This window comes from Pan troglodytes, chromosome 1, assembly GCF_028858775.2.
Source record: "Pan troglodytes isolate AG18354 chromosome 1, NHGRI_mPanTro3-v2.0_pri, whole genome shotgun sequence".
NCBI classification, from domain to species: domain Eukaryota; kingdom Metazoa; phylum Chordata; class Mammalia; order Primates; family Hominidae; genus Pan; species Pan troglodytes.
The window spans coordinates 32904126-32922982 of NC_072398.2; the positions used below are offsets into that span (position 1 = coordinate 32904126).

The 18857-nt window shown below is 35.5% G+C and overlaps 1 protein-coding gene and 1 long non-coding RNA gene across 2 annotated transcripts in view; one reads left to right on the top strand and one right to left on the bottom strand.

Moving 5' to 3' along the window:
• USH2A (usherin) overlaps window positions 1-18857 on the top strand; it is a 798713-nt gene that overhangs the window by 218096 nt on the left and 561760 nt on the right. Inside the window, exons 16-19 of the mRNA XM_016938662.4 lie at window positions 4034-4528; window positions 5570-5839; window positions 7432-7601; window positions 13782-13926. Of these exons, the coding sequence (XP_016794151.3) occupies window positions 4034-4528; window positions 5570-5839; window positions 7432-7601; window positions 13782-13926 (1080 nt within the window). The remainder of the gene's footprint in view (window positions 1-4033; window positions 4529-5569; window positions 5840-7431; window positions 7602-13781; window positions 13927-18857) is intronic.
• On the bottom strand, window positions 8228-10098 carry LOC107970189 (uncharacterized). Its single transcript, XR_001712568.3, has 2 exons — window positions 9925-10098; window positions 8228-8411 (listed from the first exon to the last, which is right to left on the bottom strand). It is a non-coding gene; the product is annotated as an uncharacterized LOC107970189 (long non-coding RNA).

Below are 18857 nucleotides of genomic sequence, written 5' to 3' on the forward strand. Positions count from 1 at the left end.
GCAGGTTTAGGGAGTGGACAGTAACTCATACTGTTTTTTGGTGTTGTTCCTATTTGAGTTTGGAATCAAAGGAGCACTAGACATAGTAGGCAGATCAAATTTAAAAATAAAAATGATCTTCATTACTGATGAAAGTCAGATTAGAGACTATATCCTTTTTCCTGCAGGAAGACAAATTAGAAGAGAGAAAAATCAATGGGCTGATCTGCACATAATTTGCTCCCTACACCCTGACTCCCCAGATTCACAGTCAGATGAGTTGTTCCTCATTTGGGATGGCATGAATGGGGAGATAGCCCTTAAATGTCACTTTAGAGAAATCCTTCCACGGGAACTAGAGGATGATTATTTTTACATGTGACAATGACTTCTATCACCTACAGATATTAACGTAGTTTAAGCTTAGAATTTTAGACAACCAAATATTTTAATGAGCCCTGGGATTTCATTTCTACCCTTATTCATTTCCATCTTTAAAATTATAATTTATAATCTCATACTACATCAAGGGATCAATGTAACAAGTGGTAAGATGATTCAGTTAGCTCTGAGAGGAATAAATGAAGAAATATAAGATATAGAGACAGGATGAGAAAACAGAAGAGAAGATGACAGGCAACTGTTTTTATAAGGCTCTTAATATTCTTAATGCGGTAGTTTCCCCTTATCCATGGTTTTGTTTTCTGCAGTTTGTTACCCGTGGTCAACAATGTTCCAAAAATAGGTGAGTCTACAGTACAATAAGATGTTTTGAGAGAGAGAGAAAGACCATATTCACATAACTACTATTGTGGTATATTGTTATAATTGTTCTATTTTATTTTCGTTATTGTTGTTAATCTCTTACTCCGCCTAACATAAATTAAACTTTATCATAGATATGTATGTATAGGAAAAAGAACAGTATATATACACACATATATGTATGTATATATATGTGTGTATGTGTATATATATACATATATGTATGTGTGTATCTATATATAGTTTAATACTATTTGTTGTTTTAGGAATCCACTGGAGATCTTGGAATGTATCTCCTGTGGATAAGAGGGGACTACTATATTCTTTCCTGGAACAATAGATCAAATATGTATAGAAAAATCATTCATGTGTTTAATAAAATTTTGTTCAGTGCTTATTCCAGACCAGAAACTGTATCAGTCATTAGAAATACAAAGATGAAAGGAATAGTTCTCCTTACTGAGTGGGGAGACATATAAGTAAACCAAAGGAACAATAGAATATATAAATGTTGAAGCAGAGTAAACTTGGGGTGTTAAGGAAGCACACGGTGGCTTGGGAGGTGTAGGAAATGTAACCATGCCTGTGGTGGCAATGATGATGATGGAGAACCACTGAAAGTTTCCCAGTAAAGAAAGAATATAAGCTGAATTAGCCAGATACTGTAGTTGAGGAAGTGTGATGGTCATGAAATAAATTTTGTATTAAAAGAAAATAAGGTATATTCAGCAATCATGGGCAGTTTCATGTAGCTTTGATAGGTGGTACAATGGGGGAGTGCTACAAACCAGGAGGGTATCAGCCAAGATCACAAATCAGTGCTGAGCCAAGGACTGTAAATGTTTCTCTGAAAATGCAGAAGTCTGTAGTAACAGCAAATTTTCAAACTCAGCGTTAAAGATCCGTACCCCAACCAAGGAGAGCAACTACCTTGAGATAAGCACTCTTTTAACCTGAGTATTATTTTTTTGTTATGGATCATTAATGGATATCCTATTCATACCCTTTCAAATGCTTTTATATCTTTCACACTATAAATTGCCTTATATGATATTCCTACACAAATGCATATTTCCATCCCAATTCTATCTGATTCTAATTTCTTATTAAGTAGACTGCTCTTGTATAATACATTCTGATCTATTAGGATTATATTCCACTTTTCAGATGCTACAAACATTCAGCAAGTACTGTACTTCTTTTAATTGTCATCAGGTTATAAGTCTTCCAACTTCCAGTTTAAGCTTATGCCAGACCATCTTTTGGTATATTCAGCACTGAAATTTATTTTTGTCTTTTAGGTTTTGGCTTTTGGCATGTTAAATTATTTTCCATCGTTGTTCTAGCCTTCAGTGATTTTTCAAATTTTGTTAATGTTTTCAACAACCTTATTGTGGGATAAGGGTAACTTTAATCTAATCTAGTAAATATTTATTGAAATAACAATGAGTCACAGCTGCACGCTCTCTAGAAAGTCTGAATCTCAGCCCTAGGGGACTTTTCCAAATATGATCCTCCTTTGGGTGCTCTGCCTTAGCACTAAGGATGGTGACTTTCCCCTGTCTCTTCTATTCCTATATTCTTTAGAGTTTTCTGTACCACTTAGAAAGTAAAACCAGGCGACCTCTGGTACCCATGGTACAACTGAAAACAGCCACCAGAGAGAGAACTGTCTCACCTTCCTCGGCTCTATCAGGGTCATCTCTGATAAGACAGTGGCCCTCACCTGAGTCAGTGCCCAAGGTGCCCCCCACAACACCAGCGGAGGCCTCCTCCACTGAGCAGTCGGACCCCAGAGTGCTCTGTAGGAGCTGTAGACTGGGAAGAAGGGCCGGGTGCGGTGGCTCATGCCTGTCATCCCAACACTCTGGGAAGCTGAGGTGGGCGGATTGCTTGAGCCCAGGGGTTCAAGACCAACCTAGGCAAAATGGTGCAACCCTATCTCTACAAAAAATACAAAAATTAGCCGGACGTGGTGGTGGGCACCTGTAGTCCCAGCTATTCTATTTGGGAGACTGAGGCAGGAGAATCGCTTGAACCCGGGAGGCAGAAGTTGCAGTGAGCAGAGATTGTGCCACTGCACTCCAGCCTGGGTGACAAAGCCAGACCCTGTCTTCAAAAAAAAAAAAAAGAAAAGAAAAAAGACTGGGAATGCCTAGGTTTACACGATGGGTTATCACTCCAAAGAGTTGTGTCTTTTGTGGCCAATGGCAGATCCAGGAAAGAAATGAAAGTTGCCGATGGGGATAAATCTAGGCTGGGGGAGAGCAATACAGATGTGTATGGGAAACCCCAACCCATATATATTGTAAATAGATGGACTAGGCTAAACATTGTTGCTGTTTCAGTCTTCTGCAAACTCAGCTTTTCCACAATAAAGCTCTATCTCCTGTCGGAAGGAAGGAAGGAAGGGAGGAGGGAAGGAAGGGAGGGAGGGAGGGAGGGGGGGAGGGGAAGGGGAAGCACCTAAATATGCTGGGACCTTCATATTGCTATAGGGCACCCCTGCTTAATGGAAACCTCCTCCCATCTCCAATGCAAACAGCCCCATGGGGGAGCAGGCAGCAGCCACTCTGGTATTTGTGTGTTTCGCAGTCCTACAATGTGTTTCCTGTCCTTAGAGAACAAGGATTTCCAGCCATGTGCCTAATCACCTCCACTCCCTATCTTATTTTTTAAAAACCTCTTTGTAGCTGCTTCTCTTTTGCCCTCACAATCCTTCATGCATAGAAGTCCTGCTTATCTAAAACTTCTGTTGTGTAAATTCCTCATTGCTGATAACAAATGTCTCCAAAATTTAGCAGCTTAAAACAATAAACATTTATAATTTCTGTAGGTCAGAAAATAAGAAAATTTTCCATTCAAGATGTTGGCCAGGTGACAGATTTACCCCTTGGTGGTAGTTTACTGACCCTTAGTCTGGTGTGTTTAGTGTTTAACAAGCAAACCAGTTACATAGAGGAAACATAGTTACTTTTCTGTTTTGGAGAACCACAAGGACTTTCTCTTAGACCTTCTAACAAAAGGACACTATGAAAAGCAGAAGAAGAACTAAAACAAACATCTAAACATTCTTTATTATGAATGACACTTTCTTATACTCAATAATAAAAGCAATCAACCGGTATTTACATTATTTCAATTTTAAAAATATGAAATGTATCCTTAATCAAAAGAGTAGATTGGTATAGTTTATGTAATTAAATAATATGATAGGAAAGAAGTTAGCAATGATTCTTCACCAACTTGTGAAATGTAACTTTGTTTTTTTTTTTTCTTTTTATTTCAGGTATTCAATACTTCTTAGACACAGACCTGTTACCGTATACCAAATATTCCTATTACATTAAGACCACCAATGTGCATGGTTCAACAAGGAGTGTAGCTGTCACTTACAAGACAAAACCAGGGGTCCCAGAGGGAAACTTGACTTTAAGTTATATCATTCCTATTGGCTCAGACTCTGTGACACTCACCTGGACAACACTCTCAAATCAATCTGGTCCCATAGAGAAATATATTTTGTCCTGTGCCCCTTTGGCTGGTGGTCAGCCATGTGTTTCCTACGAAGGTCATGAAACCTCAGCTACCATCTGGAATCTGGTTCCATTTGCCAAGTACGATTTTTCTGTACAGGCGTGTACTAGCGGGGGCTGTTTACACAGCTTGCCCATTACAGTGACCACAGCCCAGGCCCCTCCCCAAAGACTAAGTCCACCTAAGATGCAGAAAATCAGTTCTACAGAACTTCATGTAGAATGGTCTCCACCAGTGGAACTAAATGGTAAGAATCCAAGGCCGAGATTCCCCTTTTTGGTCAAGACATGAATGAGAATCTATTGTAATTGTGCAATTAGGAATTTGGCAGTTGTATTCCTTTTTATAACTGCACAATATAATAATTGAGAAACAGTTTCTAAAGATATAAGATAGTATTTGTCCTGGTTAGTGGAACAAGTGTATTTCTTCTAATCTAATAACAAATTCCATTCAATTAAATTGCCCCTTAAAAGGCTAATATTATCTTTGCTCTTAATGACATCTGCCATAACACAAATGATGTTTATAATTTGAAACTCACTTATGAAATGCATTATATTTGACTGTGTCACAAGTTAGGGCACCCACAAGCAGTACATTTTCTCTTCTAAGCAAGAAAAAGATATAAAATAATACAAAAAATATGTATATAAGCTAACTGACTCCATTAAGTTAATTTTTGCATTCATGCAATTGAACCCTTGGTTATATAGGCCAGACACACATTCACAGATTTTTAATCATTTATATCATGTACATATTATAGCAAAATCTTTCTTTAGATTTGTAAAGTTATTTGGTAAAACTGGGTAGAGATTGACTATAACATTTATGCAAACAGGGCTTATGTTAAACAAGTTAAATTAAAACCTCCAAATTTGAAAGGATACAGACCGGAGCTATAATGATCAAATTCCCCAAAAGAACTGGCCATTCTTAACAGAAATTGTGAATATCAATTCTGAAAAAGATTGAATTTACCTATGATAAAGTGTAGTTATTTTTTGTCTATATGTTATCCATTTTGGTTTGTTTTCCTCATGCGTATGCCTTTAATAGTATTTTATACATTCATCTATATATCAGTTTGTTGTCTTCTATGTACCTGTTATCTAGATTACTAAACTACTAAATCACTACATTTTGAATGCTAAAGAAATTGACAGTAATCTAATTAGAAAGACAATGAATATCCAGCACTCTTTAACTGATCTGTCCCTACCCTACCCCTAAAGTAACCCCTTTGTCTGATGAGTTACCTAGGTTCACTATTTAATTTCTCTAGGAATAATTATAAGATATGAACTATACATGAGAAGACTGAGATCTACTAAAGAAACCACATCTGAGGAAAGTCGAGTTTTTCAGAGCAGTGGTTGGCTCAGTCCTCATTCATTTGTAGAATCGGCCAATGAAAATGCATTAAAACCTCCTCAAACAATGGCAACCATCACTGGCTTGGAGCCATACACCAAGTATGAGTTTAGAGTCTTAGCTGTGAATATGGCTGGAAGTGTGTCTTCTGCCTGGGTCTCAGAAAGAACGGGAGAATCAGGTAAAGATCAATGCTTTAAATTCTACTTTTAAAACCTCTGAATGCAAATGTTTCCTCAAATTAAAGTCAAAGTACTGTGAAAGTACATTTTGAAAAGCAAGAATTAGAAACTTCCATAGACCAACGAAAATTTTCATATATATGGATTTGTTACATAAACAACTCAAGGTCATAAAGTACTTGCAGCAAGTTCTAGGGGGCAAAAGTAAATGCTTTAGTTATTAATTCATGGGGCGAAAATGGCTTAACTATAGTTATAGTCTTCTGGGAATGTTTGTCAAAAATAGCATTTGGTTTCCACTCCTGAAGTGGATTGGACACATGTCTCATCTTGCTCCATATACAGCATAATTTATGTTCAATGAAAGAGATAACTGTCACCAATTCCACAAATTTGTCTTTGTTTTTATTTATCTTTCCAAAATAAATAGTTTAGATACTAGATTGTACATAATGACAGAATCGTGGACATCAAAATCTATAATTCACAAGTGTGCTTGTAAGCAGTTGGCATGATGATAAGGAAGGAGGACAACATATCTAAATTTTCTGGATTATCTTCATTAAGGCAAAAATTTTTAATCCTCCACTTTATTTTTTATATTAAAACACTTCAAATTTCATGAGCCTTTAAGAAAAAAAATACACTTTTGTTATGTGTTTAATCTGTAGATATCAAAGAAACCCAAACCCTGATCTAAACTTGACCTGTTAGGAATATGGAGGATGAGGGTAGCTTTAGGTTGATGTCCAAGGGAATCATTTCATGAATAAAATACGCATTGTGCTTGAGCATCTCTTAATGACTACCAGCCATCTTGGACAAATAATAGAGCCATGATAGCACAAGTGATGAGGCATGGCATTCTGGAAGGGGAAAATCAAGGTCAGAAATGAAAAGTAATGGGTGAAACTGCAATACTGGTCCCTCGTAATCTTATGGGTCACTAGCTAATGAAAGTGCAATGAGTTCCTTTGATAATACACCTTTGGTTAGCACATTTAAAATCCCTGTAATGAGCTCAGGAGTGGCAGGGGGGAAAGGGAAATGCATGTGTATGTACCCTGAACATTTCAAGAAAAATTTAACAAAAACTTTGAGACATTCATTGGGGTTATTTAGAATGCTTTAGGTTTACCTCTTTCTGAAGAATAATATTCAGCCAGCTGCATTGGATTGGCTCAATGACATATTTCCCTACATGGGAAATCCAGTACATCACCATGCATTTTTCTGAACTTTTTGAACTGAGATGTTCTATTTTTGTGACGTTTTTTAGATACTCATAAGACTTATAATTTCCTATCTATCCACTTTCCTATCTTTATGAACACGAGCAAATTCCTATGAGATTTTTATTTTGCAAGTAGAAAGTAGCTGGTAATATGAAGATGGAGAATATACTTTCAGATAACATTTTAAAAAGTGAATACCTTTTACATATACCAGCATATTCTTGGACTTTTTCAAAGCAGAATATTTTAAAAGGTAAAGGTATTTCAGAAACTAAATGAATGTGTGAATTCAATTTAAAAATATATAGGGACGACATTCATTGTTTTGATGTTGTTGTTATTGTTCTCATTGATAGCACCTGTATTCATGATCCCTCCTTCAGTCTTTCCCCTCTCTTCGTACTCTCTCAATATCTCCTGGGAGAAGCCAGCAGATAATGTTACAAGAGGAAAAGTTGTGGGGTATGACATCAATATGATTTCTGAACAATCACCTCAACAGTCTATTCCCATGGCGTTTTCACAGGTATTGTTATTTTTAACTAATGTCCTTTCAGAATTGGCTTAGGGCTTCATTTGGACATTTTTTGAGTTTGCAGAATTCTGTGACAGAATTCTCCCTCTATATTGATTAAATGGGGCATTTTTTCTTAATATAATATTATGTGTACAAGCCTCCCTCTTTGTATGTCACTTGTATTTTTCCAGTATAATCATATATTGAAACTAAGTTGGTATAATTTATTTCGTAAGACTTGTTTTTTTTCCATTTATCATGTATCCTTAAATATTTTACATGAAGTTGACTTTCATTAACTGTGTACTATCATGTTATTTGGACACACAATAATTATTTAACCAGTCCACACTCAGTTGATATTGTATTGTATTAATTCTTTTGGAAATATAAATAACATTGATAAAACTTCTTATATGTACATTTCATATACATTTCTACTTCAAAAATCTGAAGAATTGAATTTATCACAGCTTATAACAAAATGAATTATGAATATGTTCAAAGTTTTGAATATACAGTCATATATTGCCTTCTAGTAATTCATCCCCCAGCTAGCAGTAGTGAGAATAATTATCATAGCTAAAAGTTACTGAGGCTTTACTGTGTACGTGAACTAATTCATCTGATACATACAGCAATCCTAGAGGATAGGAGGCTTTTGTTCTCTCCAGTTTACAGTTGTGGCTGATATACCTCTCTGCCCATTTTACCAGCATCCAGGTGGCCAATAGCAGAAGCTGATGGTAGGATGTCAACCGAACAAGTTCTTCTGTGTATTTGGCTGTTCAGTGCCTCCTCTGAGAGAGATGCTCTTCTCTGGGCATTAGCATAAGATAAAAAGATCTGTACACTTTATACCTACTCCCATAGATCTAGCCACATTTTTCTTTCCATGAATTCCTAGTTCCTGATCCTTCCATCTTTTTTTTTCATGCCCTTGGCCAATATTTCCAAGCCACTGCCATATTGTCCAGGTACATTTTACCTTGAGACACGTCTCTTTCCACACAACATGGGTGACCAGGTGAACTGCCTGAAGTTCTGCCCACTAAGAGGATTTCTTCGCTCTGCCGTTTCACAGGGTCATCTCTGACAAGGGTTATAGAGCAACAGCTACCATTTTAGACTTGCAGCCACATACCAAGACATCCTATCTGTAAACTAAATTCTGCTTTTTTTCCACATTCTTTCAGCTCTTAAGGGACCTCCCATGGGTCATAGGTATGAGCTGAGGTTGAGCCACCAGTATAAGAATGGTGGATGTCATGAGGGCCTGAACCACCTGCTTGCACAATGTATTACGGCTTTTGGCTCTGCTTATACCCAATCTCAGACATCCACTTCCATTTTATGATGAATTTCTGTTGGGCCCTTCTAACCTCAAGACTTGGCTGAGACAATTCCAAGATTATAAAAAAGTAGCTCTAGCTGCATGGCTATTTGGTGTTCCATGACCAGATGTTCTGTTTTTACTGAAACCTGAAAGCATGCTAGGGCCATTTAGCAAATGGTATATAGTTTCCATTACATGTTATGCCTTTGTTCCAAGCTCTTGGGGTCTATCTGCCCTGTGATTCTCTTTCTATGTGTGCCTTGCAACATTTTTTCCCACAATGCTTACCTCTAGTGCTGTAAAAATTACTACACGTTATGTCCCAAGTGGCTCATCTGCCTGTACCACAGGCTGGACCTGGTGCAGAGCCCTTTCCGCCTCTGGGATGCACTCAAAACTGGCAGCATTCCATATTACTCAGTAAATTCTCAGAACAGTATTCTCAAATGTGGAATATGCTCCCGTCAGAATGTGAAGAGGTCAACTAGACATTTTGTTTCCTTCTTAGTGGTGGTAGAAGCAAGGTGCAATAATTTGTCCTTTATTTTGGAGGGGACATCCTAGCATGTCTCAGGCCACTTGAACTCCTAAAAACTTCACTGATATAGCAGATTTCTTAATCTTCATAATATTGCTCTCTCACTTTCTAGAACACATATGTCTTACCTCTGCATACCTACCATTTCTTGCTTATCTGATTCATTTAATATGATGCTATTGATATAAAGAATACTGTCAAGGTGGCGTTTATAGTTTGTCTTAAATTGGTGATTAATCACCCTCAGATTTCCTTTGTCTTTCTTCAGTGCATTGATGGCAACCAGCAAGATCCATGCATTGTCCTTATAATTACTAGTTTCCCCAGAGTAGTCCTTGTAATTACTAATTCCACCAAACCAGTGAATTACCTTCTACTGGTAACTCTTCGCAGTTCACCACTAATGGAAGTTTAAGCATTGCACCACTAGGGCATGCTGTGGACTGTTAGTACTCTACCTGCTGTCTATGATGAGATCATTGTAAACCAGCGAGTGGATGATGGAGCTCCAAAATATCATTTTAGATTCTCCTTCCTAGGGCCAGTCCTGTTACGACTATCTTAGGGCAAATTCCCCCGGAAGCAGACTCTTGGTAGAGGACTGAGTACAGGAGGTTTATTGGGGGAACTCTTTCAGAAACAACAAATGTGAAGTGATAAAGTATGTAGGATTGAGCAGCAAAGAAGCTGAACTGTGATGCAATAGTGGAAGCAGCCTCAGCGGATTCCGTGGGTAGTTCTGGAGCTGAAATGACCCTCTTAGCTTATCTCACATTAAGCTAGGAAGTCAGACCTTTGTACCCAAGAGTATTTGTGTCCTCGGGCTGGTGTAACAAATTAACATAAACTGAGTGTCTTAAAACAACGGAAATTTAGGTGTTAGTACAGCCAGGTCCCCCACAGGCTCTAGGAGACAATTCTTCTCTTCTACCTACCTGCGGCTCCTGGTGTTCCTTGGCTTGTGGCAACATAACTCTAATATCTGCTGCCTCTGTCTTCACAAGTCCTACTCTGTGTCTCTGTCTCCTCTGGGTCTGTGTGTCCATCTCATTTCTCCCATAAAAATACCAGTCATTGGATTTTAAGCTAACCTGAAATCCAGGATGACAACTAATTAATTATATCTGCAAAGACCTTATTTCCAAATAAGGTCTTATTCTGAATTTTTGGGAGACACTATACAATCCACTACTAATAGGTTTGCCATTTTTTTCTAAGCCTTTTTAGGAGACAGAACGTATGTACAACACACAATTTTGTTTTCTATACTAGATGAAAAAGAAGAGCCAATAAATAATTTATGATTACTTATTTTTCATTAATCTGTCTACGTGTTCACTCATTTGCAACTATCTCATGATGAAAACACAACTGGCATAATATATATATTTTGACTTAAACAGGTTAATCTACCAATCTGGTATACCATGGGATTTAAGGTAAAGTTAGTTGTAACTTTCATGTGGTCTTTGCCATGTTGTATCTCATTTATACTCGATGTTTTATTTTGTTGTTTTTACTATTCTTTGGCTTTATAAACTATTCTTTCTTTGTGAAACACAGTTTTGATTTATCTATTACTTATATCATAGTAGTTGTTGTAAGAAAAAAATAAGGGGAGAAATATTATTTATAAAATACAGCCTTAGAAGTCAACCTGTTTGTTCATATTCCACATCTCCCAATTATTAGCTGTATCACACGTCTCTCTGCTTCTGGTTTTATTCATCTGTGAAATGGGAAAACCATTTTTGCTCACCTACCTGCTTAAAGAGCCTGATAAATATTGACACATTATTATTAGTGATTATTATTAATGGTGTGGAACTACATTGTACTTTATAAACTAGCTATCATTTAATGGGGCAGGAAAATAAATATTTTTATTATTGTTGTTGTTATTTAAAAGGCTGTTCCTTATGGCTGAACTGGAATAAGGACATAGATATATCACCTTATTCTCTTTTTTATTTTTATTTCTTTGAGACAGAGTCTCGCTCTGTCACCCAGGCTTGAGTGCAGTGGCGCAATCTCGGTTCACTGCAATCTTCTCCTCCTGGGTTCAAGCAATTCTTGTGCTTCAGCCTTCCAAGTAGCTGGGACTACAGGTGTGTGCCACACACCTGACTAATTTTTTTTTTAATTTTTATTTTTAGTAGAGACAGGGTTTTGCCATCTTTGCCAGGTTGATCTTGAACCCCTAGCCTCAAGTGATCCACCCGCCTCGGTCTCCCAAAATACTGGGATTACAGGCATGAGCCACTGCACTGGGCCTACCTTATTCTCTTTTGAACTCTCTCTCCAGTGCAAATATTCTCTGTTCAAGGAAATGAAATCAAAAGTAGCAGAACAAAGTCCAATTTTTTACCTTCTCAATGATTAAATTTGTATCTGAACTGACCTGAGTATGTCTTGTTATAATCTTTGTAAATAAATAGCCAAAATTCCCGGGGAAAATCTACTATAAAAATAACTAGTAAGAAACCTTTGCCTAAGAATGAGACGGGGGGATACGTAAAAGTGATGATGATGTAGGATTCTTTGTGGGGGATCAAGCTGCTGTAGAATTTTGCTACCCCTTTGAAGACTTATTTCATGAAAAACTTTCAGTTAGATAGATTTTATAAGACTTATAAATTGACTCTATGTACATGATAAAGACAAAGTCTATCCAAGTGATAATTTTATGCTGCAAGTTCTGGGGCCAATAATGTATTTTTAAAATAATGTAATTTATAATAATCATCTGTAGAGAAGGAAAAGCCTTTTCAAAATAAATATTAGTGTAGATTTCTTCTTTCTTGTTTTATTTCATCGTGGGTTCTTGCTACAAAGAATATTTTGTTTAAAAAATAATTGTACTTCCTAAATTAAATAAGAAATAGCTTCATGTACTTTATCCTAAAAACAATACCATTTTCTAAAAATTTACATTGAATTCTACCAGGATTATTCTAAAAGGGATGAATATTACAGCAATATTCATAAGTTTAACTCAGTTCAAGGTTTATTTTACTTAGAAAATTTTAAATCACATTTCACAGAAAAGTTTGTATCTTCATTACATCAATAATGATTTTAAAATTAGAAAAATAAAGAATTACTTGGTATTTGATGTTTTTCTTATTTCAAAATGTAATTGCAAGGAAATGGTTTTAAAGTTTTAAATTTAAATTATTCCTAGAGTTTTAGAATCTTTAAAACCACCTTTATTTCTGAATGTTATTGAAACACTGTATTCTACATTCCAATCTCACTGCTTTTTAGAACGACTCATGTAACTTACGAAATTTTAAAGTCAACACCTAGGCAAATATTCCAAATGAATTTTATTTTACCCCTAAAGAGAAAGTCTCTAGAAAACTACTCCAAATGTTACTGAACTTTACATTTATCTGTATTTATATTTATGGAAGATTATTTTATATGATTATGTATCAGTAGCCCTAAGAAAATTAGTTTTGTACTCATAGTTACTGTCATACTCTCTGTTTTAATGACTTTTATTTTCTGAATATAATTTCTAGTGGCCTTTGTACCTACAACCTAAACAAATTTACATGGTTGCTTTTGATCACTTCAAATTATAATGACAGAACCAACTCTCAATGTTAATTGTTTAATAATTTATTTATGGACTGTGAGTTTCCTGTCAGTCTTCTTTGCTCAAATCTGCTATTTTCATTTGAAATTATATGATAAAGATAATATTTCAAATAACATAACTGTTTGATCTCATCTTTATATGTTTGTTTATATAAGAAAGATGATTGAGAATTGACTTAACGTGGATGCTCAGTAATATGCTTAATGTTTAATTTTTTCCCCTTTTTCTTCTGTGACTTTTTTTCATAAAGAAAATGATAGTATTGATTTAACATAGCAACGGCATTTCTTTCTGTCCTAGCACCATCAAATAGCTTGGGTATTACTGCTCTGGGTTACTTTTGGCCAAGTCCCATGGCTTTGTTTGGACTTTATCATGATAACAATGACAATGTCACCATCTTTATCTCTACCATTGGTGACAATAACCATACCACCATGCTGCTTTATGAGGCAATAACTTGGTTTTCTCATTTATCCACTCAGGAACTGGATTATTACCTCATAAAACAGTGTGATTGTACAATAATCAATTAAATCCTGGCTTGTCGAGACTCTTCAAAAAAAAAAAAAAAAAAAAAAAACCCTTTTCCTAATGGTGGTTGGCAATAATTCCCTCTGTCTGAATTCATGGAACTTTGACTGCCAAGGTTATATTTTCACACTGATTACCTATTATCCTTCTTTCTTTCTTTTTTTTGCCTTGAAGCTGTTGCACACTGCTAAATCCCAAGAACTATCTTACACTGTAGAAGGACTGAAACCTTATAGGATATATGAGTTTACTATTACTCTCTGCAATTCAGTTGGTTGTGTGACCAGTGCTTCGGGAGCAGGACAGACTTTAGCAGCAGGTAAGCAAGTTTTAATGGATATGAAAAATGTGTTGCCTATCAAGAAAAAAACTTATAATATTCAACACCTTCTCTACTTGAGACTTTATATTTGTCTTCTCCTCCCTCACTAACCCTGATTGCTTCTTACCTTGACAGTTTTAAACAACAACAACCAAAACGTAACTTTAAGAGGTACCTAGGAGCTATGAGTTACAGCTGTGTCATAATAAGAAATATAATTAGTGGTAGAGTGACTCCACTCTACAACTAGAAATATATAGAAATATATAGAATATACAACTAGAAACATATACAAATATATAGAACTAGAAATATATAGAAATGTAATTAGTTGTAGCGTGACTCCAGGGCTTAACTACCAACCTGTGTCCTAGCAGTGTCCTGACAATTGTGAGAAACAATCAGGAAGCTTCTTATGAGGACGTTAGGATACCTCTTCCCTCAGTCCAGACATTTTTTGTAGGCTTGGGTCTACTCACTCCTGATCCATGGGAACATCTAGAAATTACTGTGTGGCCTGGTGTTATATTTGGCTTTCATGAAATAGGTAAATGTTTATCTATTGTTTTATTAAGAAGAAGCTCTTAAGTTAATAAAATTTAAATAAAAGAATTGTTATTAAGTATAATCTTAGTAGAAATGGTTTGTATAATTTGTGCTTGCTTCATTCAGGACTAACTGGATTCACACAAACCTGATTACATGTATTAGTAAGACTTATAAAACCCAATTATTTAGCATTAATATATTTTCAAATCAGTGTTTTTCTGATTCTAGATAAAAGCTTAGTTTCCTGGTTATCTTTAAAGAAATGTCCATGTGTAAGGAGGTTAAGACACTCTGGATGAATTACAGATATTACGAAAATACATCCTGTAGAAACATTTCCTAGACCTCCTCCCCAAATCCCTTCATCCTATTATTAATAGGTCCAATTATGTAGGGTTTTTTTCCTGGTTCTGGAAAAAATTGCTTAGCTCAAATGATCTTATCCAAGTAATTTATTTTTTTCAAAATTTTCATTAATGCAAACAACTCTGAAATTCTACGAAATTGTGGTTTACTAAATTTATAACTGAACACTTTGTATTTTTATGTATTTTATAGATGTGCATTTCAGATGCATGAATACATTGATGGAGTACCTAGCTTGTACAAAACACTCTTCTCCTATAAAACTGTCTGTTTTTGTATACTGTATTATTAAAGGTTTACTGAATGCTGAATATGGACAGCAGAGGAGGACTCTATCTCCTTTAAATGATACAATTTCAGACTAGAAGACAAAAATTAAAATAAGAATCAGTCTTACAAGTTGGAGAAAGTAAAAATGGAGACAACGGAGGGTGAAGACTGGGTGTGTTATAGTAGGGGACATAGGGATCCCAAGCACGTGGCTGTGCAAAACTGGAATCACATCCTCTCAGGGTTGCAAAACATGTAAAAATAATCTAGTGTTACTATATAGCCAGTATCAATATATTCTTTGTAATATTCCCCCAAGTGTTCATCTAACCCATGTCTGATACCTTCAGTGTTACGGAAACTACTACGTCTCAGACAAAGCTATACCATCTTTAGATACCTCTTTTAAAATGTGATTTCTTAGATTGATCAAAAATATCTCCTAGTAACTTCTACTCAACATTCTTATTCTACTTCCTTGGGGGCTGTCGTTAACCTAATTTATCATCCTTCCAATAACATTTTCAATAACATTATATCCACCCAAGTCTTTTCTCCTTTAGGCTGCATATCATGGTGGTTCCCATCTGAACCTCATATGCAATAGTGTCTAGAGCTGTTATTAGTATAATTCTTGTAGATGAGATCTAGTCTGCCTTTTCATAGATATAAGCAAACTAAAGAACCTGAAGAGAGACATGCCCATCCCTAGAAACTAGCTGGATCATGGAGATGGGAATAGAAGAGCAGGAAACATGTCTACAGAATGGAATCTGCCTGCCCTATGCATTAGTGATAACATCTGTGCTAATAGTATCCTCGTTGGTTGCAGTGGCAAAATCCTGTTGCATAAAAGATGATGTACCTGGGTGCTCTGTGCAGCTCTCATTTTAGTTACTGGTGAGGCGATTAAAACGACTCCTGTCCACTGGCAGGATTGTGAAGTAAAACTAACTAGTCAGAGCCCTCTGAATCCTCTCTCTATTTTTTTTATCCTTAAAAAATAGAACTGGAAACTTATATTCGCTAAAAGTCATGTGATGTGAAAGTTAGTTGACTTACAAAAATAAGAGTTTATTCATATATGTGAGGGGAAAAAAATGGTTAGCCAAAATGCCAGGGTTTCAATCCGGGCTCTGCCATTGACTAGCTGTGTGACCTTATATAAATTATCTAACCTCTGTGCCTTAGTTTTCCAATTTATAAATAAGCATAACTTATTTGTAGGGTTCTGATGAGGATTAGAATTAGTTAATACATGTAAAATACTTAAAGCAGTACCCATCACAGTTCATTCTCAATAAAAATTATTGTCATGATTTTTATCATAATATTATATAAGACTTTTGTTAGTCACAGTACAAATGTTATGGAATTTCTAATGTTATCAAAATCAAGGAGAGTTTATTTTACAACTTTGATTTTCTAACATTATATATATATTTATAAAATATAAAATGGAGAGTTCTAAAACTAAGGATTGTATTGTGAAAATAAAACTTAGAAAGGCTTAAAATCTGAAAGCATTATTTATTATTTCTGTAAGAAGTATGTCATTCAGAATTATTATGCACATTTCAAAACTTTGCTCAAAAACAGCAAATTTCACATTTGTTGGTTGCAATATAGAGTTAATAATGTGCCATAAATGTATTATTACTACATTTTATTGTGAATGCTCAATTCAGAACCATCTCTTGAGGGCTTACTATTTAAAGCACTGTGGAGGATTCTAAGATAATTATACTCAGCATTTGGGTTAAGGAGTTGAGATCCAACAGGTAGGATTAACACCATGGCGACATGTGCTAAGGGCTGTGAGAAAGGTGAAAAAAATGCTATGGGAAGGTAGAAAATGAGATAAATGATTTTGATTTGGGAGACTGAGTAGATACCTCATTAAAGGCTATTTCAGATAAACTATAAAAGAATGGTAAAGACTTTCGCAGATATTTACTGAGCACATACAATGTGCTAGTTTCTGTTTTAGGGGCTGGCACTGTTCCAAGTACTGATGTAATGAAAGCAGAGATTTATGAAGACTTCCCTGGTGGTAGAGTACACAATAGATTAGAAGAGGGAGTGTAATAAGAGTCTGGTAGACTTTTTTAAAAAGGCAATAAGAGAGTAAATCAGACGAGTAGAAGTGAAGATTGAAAGAAGGGAATGGAGTGACTTCAAGGAAGACAGACCTGGAAGTTAAGCAGTGGGAAGGATGGACAATGATAGCAAATATTGCAGCCCATGGTGGTGCCATTAAATAAAAGGGGAAAGATGAACAAAGAACAGATGGGAGAAATAAACTCGTGAGTTTATTTGATCATTTGATAGAAACACATCCATGCCAATTATAACCATCCAGGAGCAGAAATTGCAAATCTGGGGCTTAAAAATGATGCAGATTTTGTATTCATCTGCATATAGATGGGAGCTAACGCTATAGGTTATAATCAATTAGTGAAAACAGAGAAAATGCAAAATGGAAGTCCAAAGAAAACACCTTAGTGAATATTCTATCCGGGAAGAAAGAAGAAAGGAAGAGTGAAGTGAAGAGAGGTATGTTCAGAATTAGGAAAAGAACTGAGAGGAAGCAGTATCAGAAAAGTCAAGGGAAGAGAGAATTCTAGAAGGAGAATGTTGTCTGCAGTGTCATATGGTATAGGGAAAGCAAGAGAAATGTGACCTAAAATGGATGCGAGGTCACTGGTGACTCTCTGGGGATTACCCTAATTAGCATGGTTGAAGCAGAAGCTGGAACATGAAGGATTGAGCAGCGGCAGGAGGAGATATAGTGGTAAATTTCAAATGTGGTTGTTTTTTTTTATTCTTTGCTAAAATTTTTCTTCTACCCAATTTTCATTCTTCAAAAAATTGTATTACCTTTTGTTTCCATATAAAATCCTTTCTTTTCTAAAGAAAAATTTATTTTAGTGTTTTTTTCTGGAAAAAATGTTTATTTTCTAATTCCTTAATATATTTTGTTAGAACTATCTGATTCTTCACCTGCCCAGCAGAAAAAGAAAGTCTCTTATATGACAAAAGTATGGAAAAATAATTTTACTTACAGTTGGGTTTATTATAAAATACATCATTTTTAGGGTTGTTCAGATCAGTGAAAATAAACTTATTTGCTTTTATTTGAATACCAGGAAAAAATTATAAATCCATCATCCTTTTTGCCTCCTTCCTTATTCAGTAGATGAATGTGTATTTCTAAATGTTTTTCCAAAACAAAACATCTGAATAGAACGTATAGACATTAAATCATAGAAATACACTGCAGACCTATAATAAAGCCAGTTCTTTTGAATGGTCAACAATTTTGCTATAGGAGAGTAATAAAAGTTGACTTGCAACTTTGCTGTTCATCCTGCTCTGTTTTTTCTACTATTAACATTGCAATTTGGAGAGTATATATTATTCCAATGAATTCCAATGGATTTGTGGGAAATTTAACTCTTATGTCTAATAGCTCATATGAGCTCATTATCAGAGATCAATGGAAACGAGTGACCATTCAAAAATTTTGAAAAAGAGCACCACAAATTAGAAGTAGTAATTAGCCTTTTGGAAGCATTTGAATCATGAAAAGATATGTTGCCTCCTTAAATCTCGGTCTCAAAAATCAGAAAGATACTTGTGAAGATTTATCTTGCTGTTTCATTAAAAAGCTTGAGAATTATAATTGGCTCTCTCTTGTTTTAAACATTTTTTCAATTAAATATATGATTAGAATGGGTACA